The sequence below is a fragment of the Myodes glareolus genome, chromosome 3 (assembly GCF_982192425.1).
Source record: "Myodes glareolus chromosome 3, mMyoGla1.1, whole genome shotgun sequence".
Classification (NCBI taxonomy): domain Eukaryota; kingdom Metazoa; phylum Chordata; class Mammalia; order Rodentia; family Cricetidae; genus Myodes; species Myodes glareolus.
The window spans coordinates 61130639-61149429 of NC_142028.1; the positions used below are offsets into that span (position 1 = coordinate 61130639).

Here is an 18791-nt window from a genome sequence, read left to right on the forward strand (position 1 = left end):
GAACTCGCTCTGTAGACCGGCTGGCTTTGAACTCACAGAGATCCGCTGACCTCTGCCTCCCAAGTGCTGGGATTAAAGGCAAGTACCACCACTGCTAGGGTTTCTATTGCTGTGATGAAGCACTATGACCAAAAGCAAATTGGGGAAGAAAAGGTTTATTTGGCTTACACTCCTACATCTAAGGAAGTCAGACAGAAACTCAAACAGGGCAGGAACCTGGAGGCAGAAGTTGATGCAGATGCCATGGAGGGGTGCTGCTTATTTGCTTGCTCCTCATGGTTTGCTCAATCTGCTTTCTTATAAAACCCAGGACCACCAGCCCAGGGGTGGTCCCACCCACAATGGGCTGGGCCCTCCCCCATCAATCACTAATTAAGAAAATGCCCTACAGGTTTACCTCTGTGGGATTTTTTTTTTCCTGGTTTTTCAAGACAGGGTTTCTCTGTGTATATTTGGAGCCTGTCCTAGGACTCACTCTGTAGACCAGGTTGGTCTCGAACTCACAGAGATTCACCTGCCTCTGCCTCCTGAGTGCTGGAACTAAAGGCGAGTGCAGCCGCCCCTACCACCTGATCATAGGGAGGCATTTTCTCAATCAAGGCTCCGTCTTTTCTGATGATGGTAGCTTGTGACAAGTTTATATAAAACTAACCAGTAGAGGTTCTAACTGGGAGATGACACAGACCAGCCCTCAGAGATCCGAGTCTGATGGGGAGATAAATCCTGCTCTTTGGGAATGTTCTTCTGAGGTTCGACCCTCAGGAGTCACTATTTCAAGAAGGGAGATACGGTCGGGCTCTCAGGAAATGTTTGGTAATAATCTTCCAACAGCGTAGCACTTCCAGGTTTACAAAGTTAAAAAAAAATATATGCACGCGGGGCATCAGGTGCTACACACGGGCAATCTCAGTGCTTTGAGAAGAAGGTAGGTGGACCGAGAGTACAAGTTCGTCCTTGCCTCCGGTACAGCATCCCTATCACAGCAAAACAAAGTAAGCCAGCACCACCACTCTCACCACCAATACAAAGCAGTTTTCCAGACGGTAAGGGAAGAGCATTAATCCAAGTGCAGTTTCTAAGCCTGGGGCTCTACGCTAACTACAGTTCTGTGTGCTTTTCCAAAAGCCTGGTCCAGCATGATGGAGTAGGTTTGGTGAGTGGTTTCTTCCTGGTCTCAACTGCCGATCGCAGGAAAAGACAACTGAAGGTATTCCTCGACCAAAACTTCTCTTAACTTCCAGCCCTTTCAAGATGTGAGCTCAGACCTTTCTAGAAAGCTCCCAGGTATCTGGTGACCATAGCAACTCAAACTAAACTCTGCGGCCGCAAGCCTCGCCCACTGCTTTAGGGTCGCGCCTGTTGATTTGCTCCGCCCGTTAGCCAATGACCGGTGAAGCGGGCTGTGTTCCGGGAGTTCAATGGCCAGCGATGGGCGGGGAGGCGGGAAGAGAGCAGGGGAGGGCGGAGCCAGGCGGCCGGGACGATGCGTGTTTCCGGCTCCGCTGCGGAAGGCCAGCGAGAGGAACCGTTGGGCCCGACTCGAACCGTGCGGAGCGCGGGCATCGCCGAGCGCGAGTGCGGAGCTCGGAGTGCAGCGAGATGGGCGGGGAACAGGAGGAGGAGCGCTTCGACGGCATGCTGCTGGCCATGGCGCAGCAGCACGAGGGCGGCGTGCAGGAGGTAAGCGGTGTGGCCCGTGCCCCGGCTCTTCTCCGCTGTGGATCGCCGAGACCTCCCCCACCCCGGCCTCGCGGGTCCCCGAATCCCTGTAGCTGGTCCGCGCGCCCCAACTTCCGGTCCGCCCACCCCACGGGCGAAGTATCACTCCCACGCCATCAGCGCCCGGCACCTGGCCCCCAAGAGCAATCTCGTCCCAGAGTGACCCCAAAGCATCCCGCATCCGTTCTGGGCTCCACGCGTGCTTCTGCTTGCATTTTAGTGATTAATCACTAGGGCATCCCAGGACCGACTCTCCCAGGCGTGATTTCCATCTTAACCAGAAGTGAAGCCTACCTATCACACACTGCGTGGGGTAGTGAGAACCGAGGTGAAGTCAGCACGTGGTCTCTTTAAACTTGAATCGGGGAAGTGAACCGGAGACCTGTAGACGGCTCGGTTGCCTTCTACGGGGTTAAGCGTTCCGCATGGTCTAGACTCAGTCTGTGAGGTGAAAAGTGGGAATGCCAGTTCTTGGTTTTGGTTTTATGAGTCAGGGTCTAACTGTGTATCCCTGGCTTGCCCAGAACTGTTAGCTAGACTAAGGTGACTTCCAATTCAGGGTCATCCTCCTGCCTCTGCCTTCTGAATGCAGATGTACGCCACCCTGCGTGGCTCTTAGTTTTCTTGAATTTTAGGGAAGTAGTACTTTTGAATTCATAAGGCTTGTTCAGGGGCTGGAGAGATGGCTTAGTGGTTAAGAGTATTGCCTGCTCTTCCAAAGGTCCTGAGTTCAATTCCCGGCAACCACATGGTGGCTCACAACCATCTGTAATGAGGTGCCTTCTTCTGGCCTGCAGAATATTGTATACATAATAAATAAATAAATATTTAAATATTTAAAAAAAATAAGGCTTGTTCATCAAGTGTTTGCCATTATCGTGTACAAGACACAGAAGGCTGGACCCTGGGGATGCAGACACAGCCGGAGACCAAGCCTTGCCTTCATGGAGTTACTTGCGTACAAAGAGAACTTCTTGCTTTCAAAAAAAATATTAGTCAGGTGTGCCTTTAATCCCAGCACTGGAGAGGCAGAGGCAGGTGGGGAAGGTGGATATTTTGAGTTTGAGGTCAGCCCAATCTACACAGCTAATTCTAAGATAGCCGGGGCTATTTAGAGAAGAAACTCTTGAAAAAAACAAAACCAAATTAATATAATTGGGTGTTTGTGTCAGGAAAACTGTGGGGTCAGTTCTCTCCTGCCACCTGTATGTGGGTTCATGATCTTAGGTTGCCAGGCTCTTGAGGTAGTCACTGTTTACCCAATGAGCATTTTAGAAGTATACCTCAGGGCGCCGGTTGCACGCCTTTAATCCCAGCACTCTGGAGGCAGAGGCAGGTATATCTCTGTGAGTTCAAGAGCTAATTCCAGGACAGGCTCTAAAACCACAGAGAAACCCTGTCTCAAAAAACAAACAAAAAAAAGTAAGTATACCTTAGGATTTGAATGATGTACATAACTGTTATTCTGGTACTGGGAAGGAAGAGGCAGAATTACTACAAGTTAGAGGCTAGCCTGCTCTATATAAGCAAGTTCTTGGCCAGTCAGGTACATAGTGAGACCCCCCCAAATATATAGCCCATAGGTGATGTTGAGTGACCAGACCTAGTTATCCCCATGGGTGTGGTTTATGATCCACAAAGATACATATGCTGTTAATTTTTTTTTTTTGGTTTTTTTTCTCAAATGGAAATACAGGCAGAGGTGGAAAAGCCTGTGGTGGTTCTGACAGTACTTTTGATTCTACAAGTACCCGAGGGTCAGAGAGTGACAGGTTTACCCGAAATCAGACCCGAAGTCCCTCACCTAGATAGGCTGCTTTCGTCTGTCGCTGGGGGTGGGTTTTCATTTAACCTCCCATTAGGTCTTAGGGTTACTGTACTGCGTTGAAACACCATGACCAAAAGCATCTTGGGGAGGAAAGGATTTATTTCACTGACAACTCCAAAAGCAGTGCGGACAAGATCCTGGAGGCAGGAGCTGATGCAGAGGTCATGAAGGGGTGGTGCTTACCTGCCTGCTCCTAACGGTTTACTCAGCCTGCTTTGTTAGAGAACTTAGGACCATCATGGGGGGGGCACCCACAATGTGCTGAGCCCTCCCACATCAGTCAGTAATTAAGAAAATGCTCTGCAGGCTTCTGGGGTGGGGGTAGCCCAGCCTTATTGAGGCATTTTATCAACTGAGGCTTACTCCTCTCCTGATTTTAGCCTATGTCAAGTTGACAGAAAATCAGTCACTACACATTCCAAGTATTTCTCTAGGTGCTTCTGTTGACCGAGGACTTCTGAATCCCTCCAAGTGGAAGAGAGTGTCAGACCTGCAAATGTGAACTGTGGTGATATTTTGTTTGTGCTTTAACAAATACAGCTTACCTGAAGATCAGAGAAGCGGAGCAGCCAGTCACTAGTTCTTGCCTCTACCCAATCCTCAGGCCGGAAGGGTGATCCTCTCTGTATGAATCCTTGGACTGATTCCTGATCTTCTGTATCCTCTTGACTTATATTCCTCTCTCTGCCTAGCCATATCCCTTCCTGTCTCCTCCTCCCTAGTGCTGGGATGAAGATGTGAGGCATCACCACCTGTCTCAGTTTCTCTTTGAGACTGGCTCAATGTCCTGTAGCACGATTAATAAAAACCCACAGGTAGAAATTGGGGTTCTACTTGAAGGTCAGAAAAGCGAAACAGCCAGCCATTGGTTCTTACCTTGACCTGAGTCTGAAATGGTGATCTTGCCTCCAGCAATCTCAGAATGAGACTGTGTGTGAGAGCTGTCTCCTCCCGTTTTAAATTCCTCTCTAGTGCTGGGATTAAAAGTGTGCACCGCTACCACCCGGTTTCTATGGCAAACTAGTGTGGCTACTGGGTTTAAAGGTGTGTGTGTCACCACTGCCTGGTCTGTAAGGCTGACCAGTGTGACTGTTTTACTCCCTCAATTTAATGCCAGCTTTATTTATTAAAATACAAATGAAATACCACTACAATCTTCAGTAGCCCAGTGTAACCTTGAACTCAGAGATCCATCTGCTGCCTCCTGAGTGCAGGATTAAAGGTGTGTGCCACCACTGCCTGACCTCTATGGCTAATTAGTGACTTGCTCCACACTGATCAGGCAAACTTTGTTACAGCACTAACATCATCACAGTGAAAAGCCTCCTTGTCTCCATTCCTCTAAACTAACAAAATGGGTTTGGGAGTGAGTTCACTTTCTGTTTTAATGAATATAAAGTACCTAGAAGTAGGGATTTCACAGTGGGGTAAGTTCTTACGTTAAATTTAGACCCATTGATGAACCTTGAAGACATTTATGCTAAGTGAAATAAGAAAGGACAAACACTGCCATGCATCATGGCGCACACCTTTAATCCCAGCGCTCAGAAGGTAGAGGCAGGCTGATCTCTGAGCTCAAGGCCAGCCTGCTCTACACGGCGAGTTCCAGGACAGCCAGGACTACACAGAGAACCCTGTCTCAAAACAGCAAAAAGCTGAGGATGTCCATGGAGAGTCCGATGATAACAGTGAATCTCAGAACATCTCAGCTCAGCAGTCCGGTGCAGCGCGAACGACTCTGGCTGCCTAGGATCGCCAGTTATCATCACCTGTGCACATAGCCCAGGAAAGACCACATAGATTCAGTTTCTACTCCGTGCATGCTGCTGTATCAGAGTGAAGTCTAAACCCTAAGGTGCCTACCTTAGGTCATCAGCTGCTGAGCTTTTTTAGGAAGTCTGCCATCCGCTAGCCCATCTCTCCTGTGCTAGACACTCCCAAGGGCTCACTGTCACCAAAGGAGAGAGTGAACTGAACACCAGCCTTGCTCTCGGCTTCCCGAGCACCATCTGCCCCAAGCTTGTGCTTTAAATTACACCAACAGGAAAAACAGCTAGAACAACACTGGGGAAATAAAAATCACCCTCCGCTCTTTTGAGATGGCGTCCCACTGGATAGCTGAGGCTGACCGTGAACCCGTGGTCCTCCTCCCTCAGCCTCCTGAGTGCTACCACACACAATTACTATCCTTACTTTATTTTTTAAATTATCTAGCTGGGTATGATGCTGCACACTTAATTACAGCACTTGGGAGGCAGGGGCAGGTGAATTGAGTTTGAGACCAGCCAGGGCTATGTAGTAAGATCCTGTCTCAGAAACAACAGGGGTAAAGAGATGGCTAAGTTATGAGCCCGTACTGCTCTTCCAGAGGACCCGAGTTCGATTCCCAGCATTCAGCGTCAGACAGCTCACAACTGCCTGTCACATGAGCTTCAAGGGGATTCCTGCTCTGGCCTTTGTGAGCTGGTCTTTCTGTGCCGGATGCTCCTATGAAGATTCACTTATTTTTACTGTGTGTGTGTGTGTGTGCCTGCATGTGTGCGAGTGCACTGTGTGTTTCTGCTGCCATGGACACTAGAGGAGGATGTTGGATCTGAAGTTACTGATGAGTGTGAGCGACCATCTCAGTGCTGGGAACTGAATCCAGGTTCTTTTGCAAGAGCAGGAAGTGCTCTTCATGGTTCAGTCACCGATCGAGTCCTGTCCTAATCCCTAATTAATCCTGAGTGCTGAATTAACGGTGTCTAACACCACCATTCAACATCTGTGCGTGCAGCGGTTAGATGACAGCTTTCAGGAGCTGTTTCTTCTACTGTGGGTTCTGAGCAGTGGAGCCCAGGCTGTCAGGCTTGCCTGACAGGGCCCTAACCAGTGAGCCATCTCTAGACCTCTTGATGGGCTTTACTGTCTAACGATGAAGGCTTGGTTCAGGTATTTGAAGTCCTGAATGTAGAGGAAGCATGTCTGACTGGTCCAGCCTCGCTATGAAGGGGAATGTGTACATATACACATAAGAAATGAGTTTGTGTCTTACACTGAAGGTCCTGGCAGAAGGGGCTGTGGGGCTTGGTGGGGAGGCTGGCTGTTAGGGGAGAGGTTCAGAGGTAATGCTCAAGTTCAAATTCTCTCCTAAACTAGAACATTGTCTACATCCTGCGCTCCAGGTCTCAGCCTCTCCCTCTGTCTTTCAGCTTGTGAACACTTTCTTCAGCTTTCTTCGACGCAAAACAGACTTTTTCATTGGAGGAGAAGAGGGGATGGCAGAGAAGGTGAGTCCTGGGGACCCCTTTTCCTTGAGTGGGTCTGTAGCTGGCAAGGGAGACTGACCTGGCTTATCTAAGCTGGAGCAGAATGCCAGTAGAGTGGGGCTGGGGAGGGGAGCATCACGGAGGCCCCTCTCCTGGCTGCGTCCTCTGCTCATAAACTTCCTATGGTTCTTGAGCAGTTTCCTGGATGTCAGCCACACCCCCATTTTGTGGATGAGGAGGTCAACTTGGGTGTTTTACATTCTTCAGAGTCCTGGGCTGAGCTATAGAAACACCATGGAGACAGTCTGCTATAGGCTTGCTTTCTGTCTCCGAATCACCCTCCGGCCCCACAAGGTCTTATCTGGGAGATGAATGGACAGACATTTTAATTTCAAGCTTAAAACCAGGCATAGTGGTGCATGCCTGTAGTCTTAGTACTGAATTTGAGCCAGCCTGTGCTACATAGTGAATTTAGATCTATGATATGAGACCCCATCTCAAAAAAGAAAGCAAAAATTAAAATATTACAGACACAGGCCAGGCCTTTAGTCTCAGCATTTAGAGGGTGGTGGTTCAGGGCCATCCTTGGCAACCTGGGCCACATCACTAGATCCTTGTCAGATAACTCTGCTACCCTTTCCTCCAGGTTATAATGAACTGTTACCTCAGACCCATTAAAATGGCTTCCATCAGAAAGACAGGAAAAGCTTGCTTCTGTGGAGGCCGAGGCAGGAGGGTGGCTTAAACCTGCAAGTTTGAGACTAGGCAGGTACACATTTAAAAAGAGACCATAACAGCTGGAAATAAGTGTTGGCAAAGATGTACAGAAGTTGGAATCACCGTGAACAGCCATTGGGGATGTCAGGTGGTCCATCTACTTGTGGCAAAGAGCCTAGTGGCTCCTCGAGTGTAAAAATAGAGTTGCCGTGCCCAGCGGGTCCATTTCTGGGCAAGGTAGAGAAGATTTGCTTGCACATGCCTATGTTCCTGGTAACGGACATTATTTAGAATGAGCAGAGGCAGGAGGGGCCTGGAGAGGGCTGGCCGCGGTTGCCAAGGGCCTGGAGAGGGCTGACTTTCTCCCAGCCCTCATATCAGGTAGTTCACAGCTGCCTGAAACCAGCATCACGGGATCTCATGCCCTCTCCTCACCTTCCTGCCTACTTGGACTCAGATGTGTATACCAACTCAAAGATACACATACACATAATTAAGAGTTTTTGTTTTGTTTTCTTTGGTTTTGTTTTGGTATTTTGAGACAGGGTTTCTCTGTGCAGCTTTGGTGCCTGTCCTGGAACTCGCTCTGTAGATCAGGCTGGCTTCAAACTCACAGAGGTCCACCTGCCTCTGCCTCCCTTTGCCTCCCGAGTGCTGGGATTAAAGGTGTGCCCCACTACTCACTATCTCCCGGCGTCGGGGGTTTTTGTTTGTTTGTTTGTTTGCTTTTTTTTTTAATCTGTTTTTTGAGCCGGCTTCTCTGTTTAGTCCTGGCCCTACTGGAACTCTCTTCTGTAGACCATGCTAGCCTCAAATATGGAGATCTGACTGCCTCTGCCTCCAGAGTACTGGGGTGAAAGGCGTGTACCAGTGCCACCATGCCCAGCCTGAGATCCTAAAGCAAATCCTAAAAGCAAATAAAAAGCCCAATCCTTTGACAGACCACTCAAGTCAAATACTTGCCCAAACTGAGGGGTTTGCTAAGAGCTCATGAGACTGGGAACTTGGGGGACAGTGCTTCGTGTATTCTTCTACTTTGTATTTTATTATGAGAAACTGGGAGGCACTCAGGAGGCAGAGGTAGGGGCAGGAGAGGATCTCTCTGAGTTTGAGAGTCGTAGTAGAGAGTTCTAGGACAGTTCACACACACACATATATAGGAATAGCTATACAGAAGCAGAGCATATGGCAGGGTGTGAAGGTGGCACCTACACACACATACACAGAGAGACATGAATAGCCGTGTAGAAGCAGAGCGAATGGCAGGGTGTGAGGGTGTGGTGCCTAGACACGCGCCGTGCACACACGCGCGCACACATGCGCACACACAAACACACACACGCACGCATGCATGCATGCATGCACGCACACACAAATAACCATATAGAAGCAGAGCGGATAGCAGGGTGTGGTATCTCCGTACCCTCTGTAGACTTGCTTTCCTCCCAGGATCTTCATGCTCAGGCTCAGCAGCGAGGAATGGTCCAAGCTCCATCATTTAGGGGATTGCATGTGTGAGCGTTTGCGGATGACTGCTGCATCATTGGCTGTCAACCACTTCAGTTCACAGGTTCTCCCCGCTGCCTTCCTCCACTGGGGAGGGGGTTTGTAAGATCCAGCCTCAGCTCTTGCTGAGTCTTCCTAGCAACCAACAGCCAGTCCTGAGCCATGAGACAGGATTCTGACAGACATGGTTTCAGTCTGACAGAAGATGCACCCGTCCCTCTGGAAATACCAAGGACTTAGGAGCTTGTGTCGGGAACCTGGTCAAAGGTTTCTTGCTGTCGCTGTCGCTCACATCCCCCTTGTTGGTGTAGTGTGTTTTGCTCTATAGATTGCTTTTCTTCTCTAGAACTCATTTTGCTTAGACAGGAAGGACAAAATGGTGGGTGTTCTCTCGGCACTGTCAGTGGTTGGCCATGCCTGCGCCTACCGTTCAGTGCTATTCTACCATCTTTCTTGTGTCTGGAAGCGTCTGTCACTGTTCACTCCTGCAGGAGGAGCCCGCACTGCTGCTCTCAGAATGACTGCTAGGTTTCCAAGGTGGCCTGTGAGGTGGGTTTTTGCTCTACTGTTAGAACTCAAGGATTTGCTGGGCGCTGGTGGCGCACACCTTTAATCCCAGCACTGGCAGAGGCAGGTGGAGCTCTGTGAGTTTGAGGCTAGCCTGGTCTACAGTGCAAGTTCCAGGATAGTCAGAGATATACAGAAAAACTCTGTCTCAAAACCTCCCCCCCCCCCAAAAAAAAAAAAAAAAACAAAAAACAAAAGCAAATTCACAGGCTTGGGTAAACATGTTCCAGGGTTGTTACCAAGTCAAATCACGAGGGGAATCTGTGTCAAAGGACACAGGCCAGTTTGGCTATTTTTTTTTTTTCCTTTTTTGGAGAAAGGGTTTCTCTGTGTAGCTTTGGAGCATGTCCTGAAACTCACTGTGTAGACCAGACTGGCCTGGAACTCACAGAGACCCACCTGACTGCCTCCCGAGTGCTGGGATTAAAGGCGTGTGCCACCATTCCTAGCCCAGTTTGACTTTTGATACTAGCATTAGATTCCATCTCAGCCCTGGCCCCTTGTGAACTGCTGTCAGCTTCCATCGTGGGAGTTTGTCATGCTATTGTCACTGTCACCATGCTCCTAGATCCCTCTACTTGCTTAGGTGACTGCCTCCTCCTTTTTGTTTGTCCTTGGCGGTTGGTTCTTTGTCTTATAAGTACTTGTGTGTGGGACTGGGGACTAACCCTTAGACTAGGTGCCATGCTAGGTGATTGTTATGCCATTGAGGTGTATCTATCCTCACCCCCCGTCCCAGTCTTGATATGGAGAGCACAGTAGCCTCAAACATGACCTTCCCTCTTCTGCTTCCGGAGTGCTGGGACCACAGGAGTGCAGCCGCCACACCAGGCCGGGTCACTGATTCTTCAGAAAAATTCTCTAAATTGTGTAAATGTTTGAACAGAGGTACTTCCCAGTTAGCAGCTGAGTGAAAGGTGTTGTGTAAAATTATTGTGCATTCAGGAAGGTGGTTGAGGTGTTTGAGATGCTGCAGAGAGAGCTCAGTCACGATCCAGCTTCAGAGGATGCGAAGCCCAGCCCTCCTGATTCCTCTCAAGTGAGGAAGGAGCTGATGACAAAGTTAGATGCTGTTCAGGGGCCTTGTTCTTCAGAAGACAGGGATCTTGGTGAGAAACAGGAAATGTGGCTTGAAAGCCTCATTGGGGCTAGTCGTGGACGGAACAAGGCTGTCCCAAGTAAAGGGAGCAGCAAATAGCAGGTGCAGAGCTGTAGAAGTCACTGAGAGAAAAGGTTGCATGCCCGCACCCTCTCTGCTGCTTTGCAGGCCGGATGAAAGGACCTGAGGCTGAGTGTCATGGCTGCAAGCTGGGGAGCAGTGGGCATTCTGTGGGCATTCCGCTGCTGCTGGAGCTCGCAGAGGGAGACAGCTTGGCCTAAAGCAGCCAGTGTCTTAAGACTGGTACCAAGTGGGTTTTCATAGATGATGCTTTGCTCTGACCTTGGGCACTGTTGTCACTCAAAATGAGGAGCTCCGAAGGAGGAAAAGGATGCCAATGAGGGTGCTGGTTTGTGGGATGGGTCAGTGTGACAAGCTTTCTTGTTGACTGTCTTTGAATTGCCAGTCCCCAAATGACATGGAGAGTTAATTATGAAAGCTTGATCTTAGCTTAGGTTTTTTTCCACCTTGCTCTTAAATTAATCTGTCTGTAGTAATCTACATTCTGTCATGTGACTCAGTTACCTCTGCTCTGTGCTGTATGTCCGCCTTGTTCAGTGTCTTCCCTGGTGTCTCCACTTCTCTCTTCTTCCCAGAGTTCTCTTTCTCCCCAGAAACCCTGCCTGTTCTCTCCTGCCTAGCTATTCGCCATTCAGCTCTTTATTAAACCAATCACAGTGACACATCTTCACAGTGTACAAATACCCTACAACAGTAAGGGTGGAGAGAAGCCAGGGTGACTCTGCCTGTCCCTTAGGTGAGGGCCTGCCGGTGTGGACCTCTTCCACCCCAGCTCCAGGCGTCTCTTCGCTGAGACCTCTTGATCTTCCCCTGGGGCCCGAGAGACCGCTTGGAAGTTGAGAAAGGGAAGGGGTCAAGTATGCCTCTCCAACCCAGTCTGGGAAGGGAGAAAGATGAGGGTAGGTGGGGCCGAAAGACAGAATCAGCAGGACCCCATCTTTGAGCATCCCTGATCAGAGGCGTACCTCTGTTGTCCACTGCTTGAATGTATTACGAGACTCTTAAGCCTTCGGGTTGGGTGTTAAGTCTGCCCTGCCAGACTAGGAACCATCCTTGTCCCTGTCAGCTCTGTCAGGAAAACACCTGTGGGGGCTGGAGAGGTGGCCCAGGTTAAGAGCACTGGCTGCACTTCCAGAAGTCCTGAGTTCAATTCCCAGCAACCACATAGTGACTCACAACCATCTGTAATGAGATCTAGTGCCCTCTTCTAGCCTGCAGGGATACACGCAGGCAGAGCACTGGATACATAATAAATAAACAAGTAAGTAAATAAACGAATATTTAAAAAAGACCTCACTTTCCCATTTGCCAGCCTGTGTGTGACTCCCCACCATGTGTCAGTGACTGAAGCTTGACTTGTGACCTCCACAGCCTCTGCGCAGAGGCCACTTCTACCGTGTCTTTTGGTGGGAGGGGCCTGGGAAGAAAGGTTAGAGGCTGCTATGGTTGGCCTTTGCCTGGTGGCTCCTGCTGCCCTTTTTTAACCTCTCATGGCTAGGAAGTAATAGGACAAGTGGATTGTGACATGATTTATGGGGCTGGAAGAGGGGAGGACCCTGTTCCTGCCCCTCCTTGACCAGTGATTGTCAAATGGCTTGAGTTCAAGGTCCCCCTGATTAGAAACTGGGGGTGAGGCCCTGTGGTGGAACAACCTCTGCTGCAGTTGCTCCATGACCTGTTTCTCTCTACAGTGGCGCGGCCTCTGCGTGCCTCATTGCACTCATTCCCACCGTTACTCTCAAACTTCCTGATGCTTTGGTTAAGCTACTCAGGGCGGCATGGGGCTGCGGGGGCGGTCACAGATGAATGAGAGTCTGGGAGCATTTGGCAGGACTTTGGATGTGAGAGGCCATGGGTGACTTCAGAGGCTACACCCTCCTTCCATCTTAGGTGTGGAGGTGCCTGGCAGATGGTTCATTGAGCTCTGATCACGGGGTGGCTGTTCCAGGAGACCTCAGGTGTGCACTTTGTATCGAATGTGGGAGACCACAGAAAACTGTATTTTCTGAGGGTCTGTTCAGAACCTGCTAGTTAAACTCGAGACATTTGAGCTGGTTCTGGAGGCTGGCCGGTGAGACAAAGACCCCATTCTAGGTGAGAGCAGCATCTGCCGAGGCCGCCTTTAGAGAGAGATAGGGATTGCTCAGGGTCGTAGTTCAGACCTGTGACAGGTGCCATGAGGGTAGCCCTGGGTGGCAGACATCTAGATGGTTTTAGGGTTGAAGCATCATGGGAGGCTCCCTCAGTGGACATGAAACAACTTGAAATCAGAAGCTCTCTGTTTAGGAAGGGAAATAATCTCTTCCCTTGATGGAGTGCTGCCTTCTGGGGTTGTGCCTAAGATGGATATAGGCAAGAAGAGAGACGGAACAGGAAGTGTAGACCTGTGTGCTAGGGGAGGCTTCCTAAGGGGGCTGAGCGTGAGTTCTGCTTGCAACAGAAACAGCTACCAGCCCCGTCCACCGGTGCACAGCTATGTACCTGGCAGCAGTTGCAAGGTAGAGGCGGGCAGGGCTTTGTCCCTAGGCCTTAGGACACTGCTGCCCTCTGCTCTGATGTTTCACTGCCCTCCCTAGCTCATCACACAGACATTTAACCACCACAACCAGCTGGCACAGAAGGCCCGGAGAGAGAAGCGAGCTCGGCAGGAGACTGAGCGTCAGGAGAAGGCAGAGCGGGCAGCCAGGCTGGCCAAGGAGGCCAAGGCAGAGACCCTGGGGCCGCAGATCAAGGAGCTGACTGATGAGGAAGCAGAGAGACTGCAGCTGGAGATTGACCAGGTGAGGCTGGGCTTCCACCTCTGCCCCATCCCTGACTCTATTGGCCCTGGGAAGTAGGGCTCTGTCCCACCTGTGTGCCCTGTGTGCCTTTTGCTGCAGAAAAAGGATGCCCAGAATCATGAGGTCCAGCTCAAGAATGGCAGCCTTGATTCACCAGGGAAGCAGGTAAGATAGATTAGCAGGGGCATGGGCATCAGCTTCCTCCCTTCTACAGAATTCCCTTGTCTCCTTCCCCTGCCCTCAACCTTCAAGGTCGCACCCCAAAGACGTGGAAAACATAGAACAGAGCCAGTGTGGTGGCTCACACCAGTAATCTCAGCACTTGGGGGGCTGAGGCAGAAAAATTGATGTAAATTTGAGCTATATAGTGAGAACCTATCTCAAAAGAAATTAATATTTTTTTCAACCCAGGCATAGTGGCAAAAACCTTTAATCCCAGCACTCAAGAGACGGGGCAGGCGGATCTCTGAGTTCCAGGCCAGCCAGGGTTATGTAGAGAGACACTGTCTATAATGATGATGATGGTGATAATCTTTTTGTTAATGGCTTTAAGACTGGGACAATAAACCAGGCAGTGGTGGCGCACACTTTTAATTCCAGCAGGGAGGAAGCAGCAGGTGGATCTCTGTGAGTTCGAGGCCAGCCTGGTCTACAGAGTGAATTCTAGGACACCCAGGGCTACACTGAGAAATCCTGTCTTGAAAAATCAAAAAATAAAATAAAAGACTGAGACAAGAATACCCGCAAGTGGGCTGAGAAGATGGCTCAGTGGTTAGGAATACTTGTTACTTGTGCAAGGGTCCCAGGTTTGGTTCTCAGCACCCATGGTGTCTCACAACCATCTCTAACTTCAGTTAGATGCCCTCTTCTGTACTCTGAGCACCAGGAATGCACATGGTGCACACACATACATGCAAACAAAACATTCATACACTTAAAATATTTCTTAACATGCTCACAAGTCAGAGGGCACCATGAAGGGTGGGCTAAGGGGCAGTGAACTCCACCATATCCTTTGTCACATGACACACTTTGAGCCCTTCTGGCAGAGATCAGACCTGTGTTTTCCTTTGGTTCTCAGTGGCCCAGAGTGTGTGGGTCTGCCATGCTTAGGTCTGCTTTCTGTTCTGTTTGTTTTTTTGTTTTTTGAGACAAGGTTTCTCCATAACTTGAAACTAGCTTTGGAGACCAGGTTGGCCTTGAACTCACAGAAATTCACCTGCTACTGCCTCCCAAATGCTGGGATTAAAGGTGTGCGCCCCCACCACCCAGTGTAGGTCTGCTGTCTTGTGACTGTTTTGTTCAGTGGCAGTTCTGGGCCTGACTTGGTGGAAGTCTGGTCTGTCAGGTAAGTCACTGAACACCCTGACTATGAGCAGGATGCTGACGAGGAGGATGAGGAGGAAGATGAGAAGGACAAAGGGAAGCTGAAGCCCAACCTAGGCAATGGAGCTGACCTGCCCAACTACCGCTGGACCCAGACCCTGTCGGAACTAGATCTGGCAGTGCCCTTCCGAGTCAGCTTCCGGCTGAAGGGGAAGGACGTGGTGGTGGACATTCAGCGGCGGCACCTCCGGGTGGGCCTCAAAGGACAGCCGCCAATCATTGATGGAGAACTGTACAATGAAGTAAAGGTGGAGGAGAGCTCATGGCTCATCGAGGATGGCAAAGTGGTGACGGTGCACCTGGAGAAGGTAGGGGAGGCCCAGCCTAGCCTGGTGCTTTCTGCGGGGCGGCTGCTGACTCCCAGCTTAGCCTGGGTGCTCACTGGAAGGGGGGGCTGCTGACTCCCAGCCTAGCCTGGGTGCCAACTGCCTGGAGGAGCCTGCTGACTGTGGGGAGAGACCAGCTGACTCCCCAAGGCTCCCATAGGCCCTTGGGGGCCTATTCCTCACTCTGCCCTTGTTTTGTAGTCAGGAAACAGTGTCAGTTCAGCTTGGCGCAGGGTGGGCGGAGTCAGGCTGCGCAGTCTTCTGTGCTGAGCTTTTCTTCCCATCATGCTGGCGCATGGGTTCAGTGCCATACATGCCTGTGCACCTACTGTGTGTCAGGCACTGTTCTAAGGATGGAGAACAGTGAACAAACATAGAAGTCCATATTGTCTTCTAGACTGCCTTCCTAGAGGTAGGGTATTTGCTGGGGTAAATGAAGGTGGTGTCTGAAAAAGGCCAAGAGTCCAAGGACAGCTTTCCCTGGCACAGACGGTGGCTTGGCTGCCACTCACTCACCTCTGTGCCCTTGTTCATGGTTTTCCTCCCAGCCAGGATCTCCCTTTTTGTTTTTTTTTTTTCTTCTGTCTTCCTTCTTATTTACTGCTGAAGCCTTAATGCCTAGTCCACCTGTTATCTAGCCTCTCTCCTTGACGCTGAGCGTCCACTGCATGCTTCCTTTCCTGGTGGGTTGATTGGTAACTGTTGCCCTCTGTGTATCTATCTTCCCTGGCCGGACAGAGGTCTGGTTCTTTTGTATCTCTAGCCCGAGCACAGACCTGTGTGGGGCTTGGATACAAGATGTGGATGGGAGTTTAGTTCTAAAAGGGTTGAGGTGTAATTCCTAGGTCAGAGCTTTCCTTCTCCATGGATATCTTCCTTCTCCTCCTCTAAGATCAATAAGATGGAATGGTGGAACCGCTTGGTTACCAGTGACCCCGAAATCAATACCAAGAAGATTAACCCTGAGAACTCTAAGGTGAGTCCTGGTCAGCTGAAGATTTATGGAATTGAGGGGATAGGAGCTCCAGTGTTTTGTTCACCCTCTCCCCGCCTCTCTCTAGCTGTCGGACCTGGACAGTGAGACTCGCAGCATGGTGGAAAAAATGATGTATGACCAAAGGCAGAAGTCCATGGGCTTGCCCACCTCCGATGAGCAGAAGAAACAGGAAATCCTGAAGAAGTAAGCAACTCGGGGATTGCCCTGGGGACTTAGACTGCCCTACCCTCTCCCCCTTCCAGCACGAACCAGTCAAGTTCATGGTTCTATGGCCTTGGCTTGGCTAACCCAACCACTTGCCAGGGTCATCTCCAGGACAAGGCTACCTTAAGAGTAGGGAGCAATAGGTAAGAGGCCGTTATTGCCACCTACTGGAAACTGGTGCCACTGCTGGCACTTCCCACTTCCAGCCTCCAGGGTTGAAATGACCTTCAGCTGAGGCCCACGCAGCTTGGCCCCAGGTCAGGGTTCTGAGGAGGTTAGGCCCAGTGTCAGGACTAGGCTAGGTTGAGATGGACAGCTCACTTCAGTCTTACACTTCTCTTTCCCAGGTTCATGGATCAGCACCCAGAGATGGATTTCTCCAAAGCCAAATTCAACTAGCCTCCCATGTTTGCCTTCCTATACTCTTGGAACTGAACCCCTAAACTTCCTTTCCCACCATTTCCTTGGACCTGGGAACCTTAGGGCTGGGGCAGGCATGGGACTTACCAGGCATGTGAGCTCCAAGGCTTCCCCGGAGATGGGCTGGGTGTTGGGGGTCTCCTCCTCTCCATTTGGCCTGTTACACATTAAAACTATTTACCCTACTTCATCTGTGTCCTTCCTTGAGCCCCTCCCTGCTGCGGCTGGGACTTGGGGTTTTGGCTTCTAGCCTAGATTCTGTTGTGTAGAATTCTACCTACTAGGGCAGGCTCTTCATTCTGGATCTCAGCTCCCTCCATGACTTAGGGGGGATGGCGACACAGGCTTTATTTAGAGACAGGGTTTCTCTGTATCGTGGAATTTACTTTGTAGACCAGGCTGGCCTTAAACTCCGATCTACCTGCCTCTGTCTCCCCACGTGATTAAAGGTGTGTGCTATCACCACCATCTGGCTTGTTTTAGTTTTTATTGTATGTGCACATGTGCTGTAGCACATGTATGAAGTTCAGAGGATAACTTTGTGGATGAGTTCTATGTTTATGTGGACTCCAGAGATGGAACTTGGATTGTCCAGTTTGTGTAAGTGCCTTTCCACTCTGAGCCACCTCACCTGCCACATGTGTGACTCTGAGCAAAAGCTACAGCTTCCCAAAGGGACCCATGATCCAAGAAGTTCTAACAGCAGCTGTGTATTACCAGGAGCCCAGTCTCAGAATTGACTATTTAGACTAGACTGTGCTGAGACAGAAGAGTAATAAAGTCGGGGTGATTGCATGGGTGTGGGAGCTGGGAAGGCAGGGTACAGTCGAGTGGAGCCCCACCGTTTGTCTCTGGCCTGTTCCTCTCAGAGACAGCACTGAGGCAGTAAAGGGCCCAGGAGGCACTTGTGCTCACATCTGGCCCTGGAGCCTCTGCTTCCACTGGAGGGTAGGGGTTATTGAGTGCAGGGGCTGTGCAGGGTAAAGTAAGTATCCAGCTGTTTCGATAAACCCTTTTCTGGGAATGCAAAGCTTCACAAAGCTGTTGGGGAGTTGGTTTCTGGGCCAAGACTAGTATTTAGGGACCATTAACACTTGCTCTGCTTTCCCCCGTTCTGTAATCTTTTTATAGATTTAATGTGAACCAATGTTTTCCTGTATGTGTGTATATGTACCATCTATGTGCTTGGTGCCCACAACACTCAGAAGAGGGCATTGTTTACCTTGAACTGGGGTTAGGGATGGTTATGAGCCATCGTATGGGTAGGCTGAGTCTTGGTATGTATCCCTGGTTAGCCTTGAACTCAGCGATCCTCTTGTTGATTTCCTAGGTAGGATTACATGTCAACACCCCCTTTTCCTCTTGCAGCACTGGATATCAAAGCCAGGACCCCAGATATGTTAGTCAACACCAAGCTGCACCCCTCCCTGGTCATTCTATTCATGCCTTAATTTGTATAACACAGCAGCTCCCAAGAAAAGGGCCAGTTCACTTGGTATAGCTGCACCTGGGGCCTGTGGTCACAGCCCCCAGGGCCATCTGTTGTCCCTTGAGAAACTAGATAAATGATAGTTTTACCACTTTCCAAAAGGTGTCCCAAACAGTAAACAATCTCTATAAAGGAAGAAGCTGGGAAAGAATGGCCCCTTTTTCTTGCCTGTGGTTACTGGGCTAGGCGGGTCAGCCCAGAGCTTGCTCAAACTTTAGATAGGGCCTTACTTTGTTGTATTGGGTTGAAGAGCTACCCTGGCTAATCTAATGGACCCTGTACTTGTAGCCCTTCTGCCTCACCCTCAGGTAGCTGTGATGTTAGGTCTGTACCAGGTCCAGCACCTGGAAAGAGCAGCTAAGGGCCCTGGATGGTGACCACACGAAAGGAGCCTGCTTTTGCTTCAGGGAGCTCAGCTGCCAAG

General features: G+C 50.1%; 1 protein-coding gene across 1 annotated transcript; it reads left to right on the forward strand.

Moving 5' to 3' along the window:
* Positions 1–1500: 1500 nt before the first annotated feature.
* On the forward strand, positions 1501–17063 carry Nudc (nuclear distribution C, dynein complex regulator). Its single transcript, XM_048434089.3, has 8 exons — positions 1501–1680; positions 6739–6816; positions 13342–13545; positions 13645–13710; positions 14925–15239; positions 16150–16233; positions 16319–16437; positions 16806–17063. Exons 1-8 carry the CDS (start codon positions 1600–1602, stop codon positions 16855–16857), a joined length of 999 nt encoding a protein of 332 aa, XP_048290046.1. The 5' UTR covers positions 1501–1599; the 3' UTR covers positions 16858–17063.
* The last annotated feature ends 1728 nt before the right edge of the window (positions 17064–18791 follow it).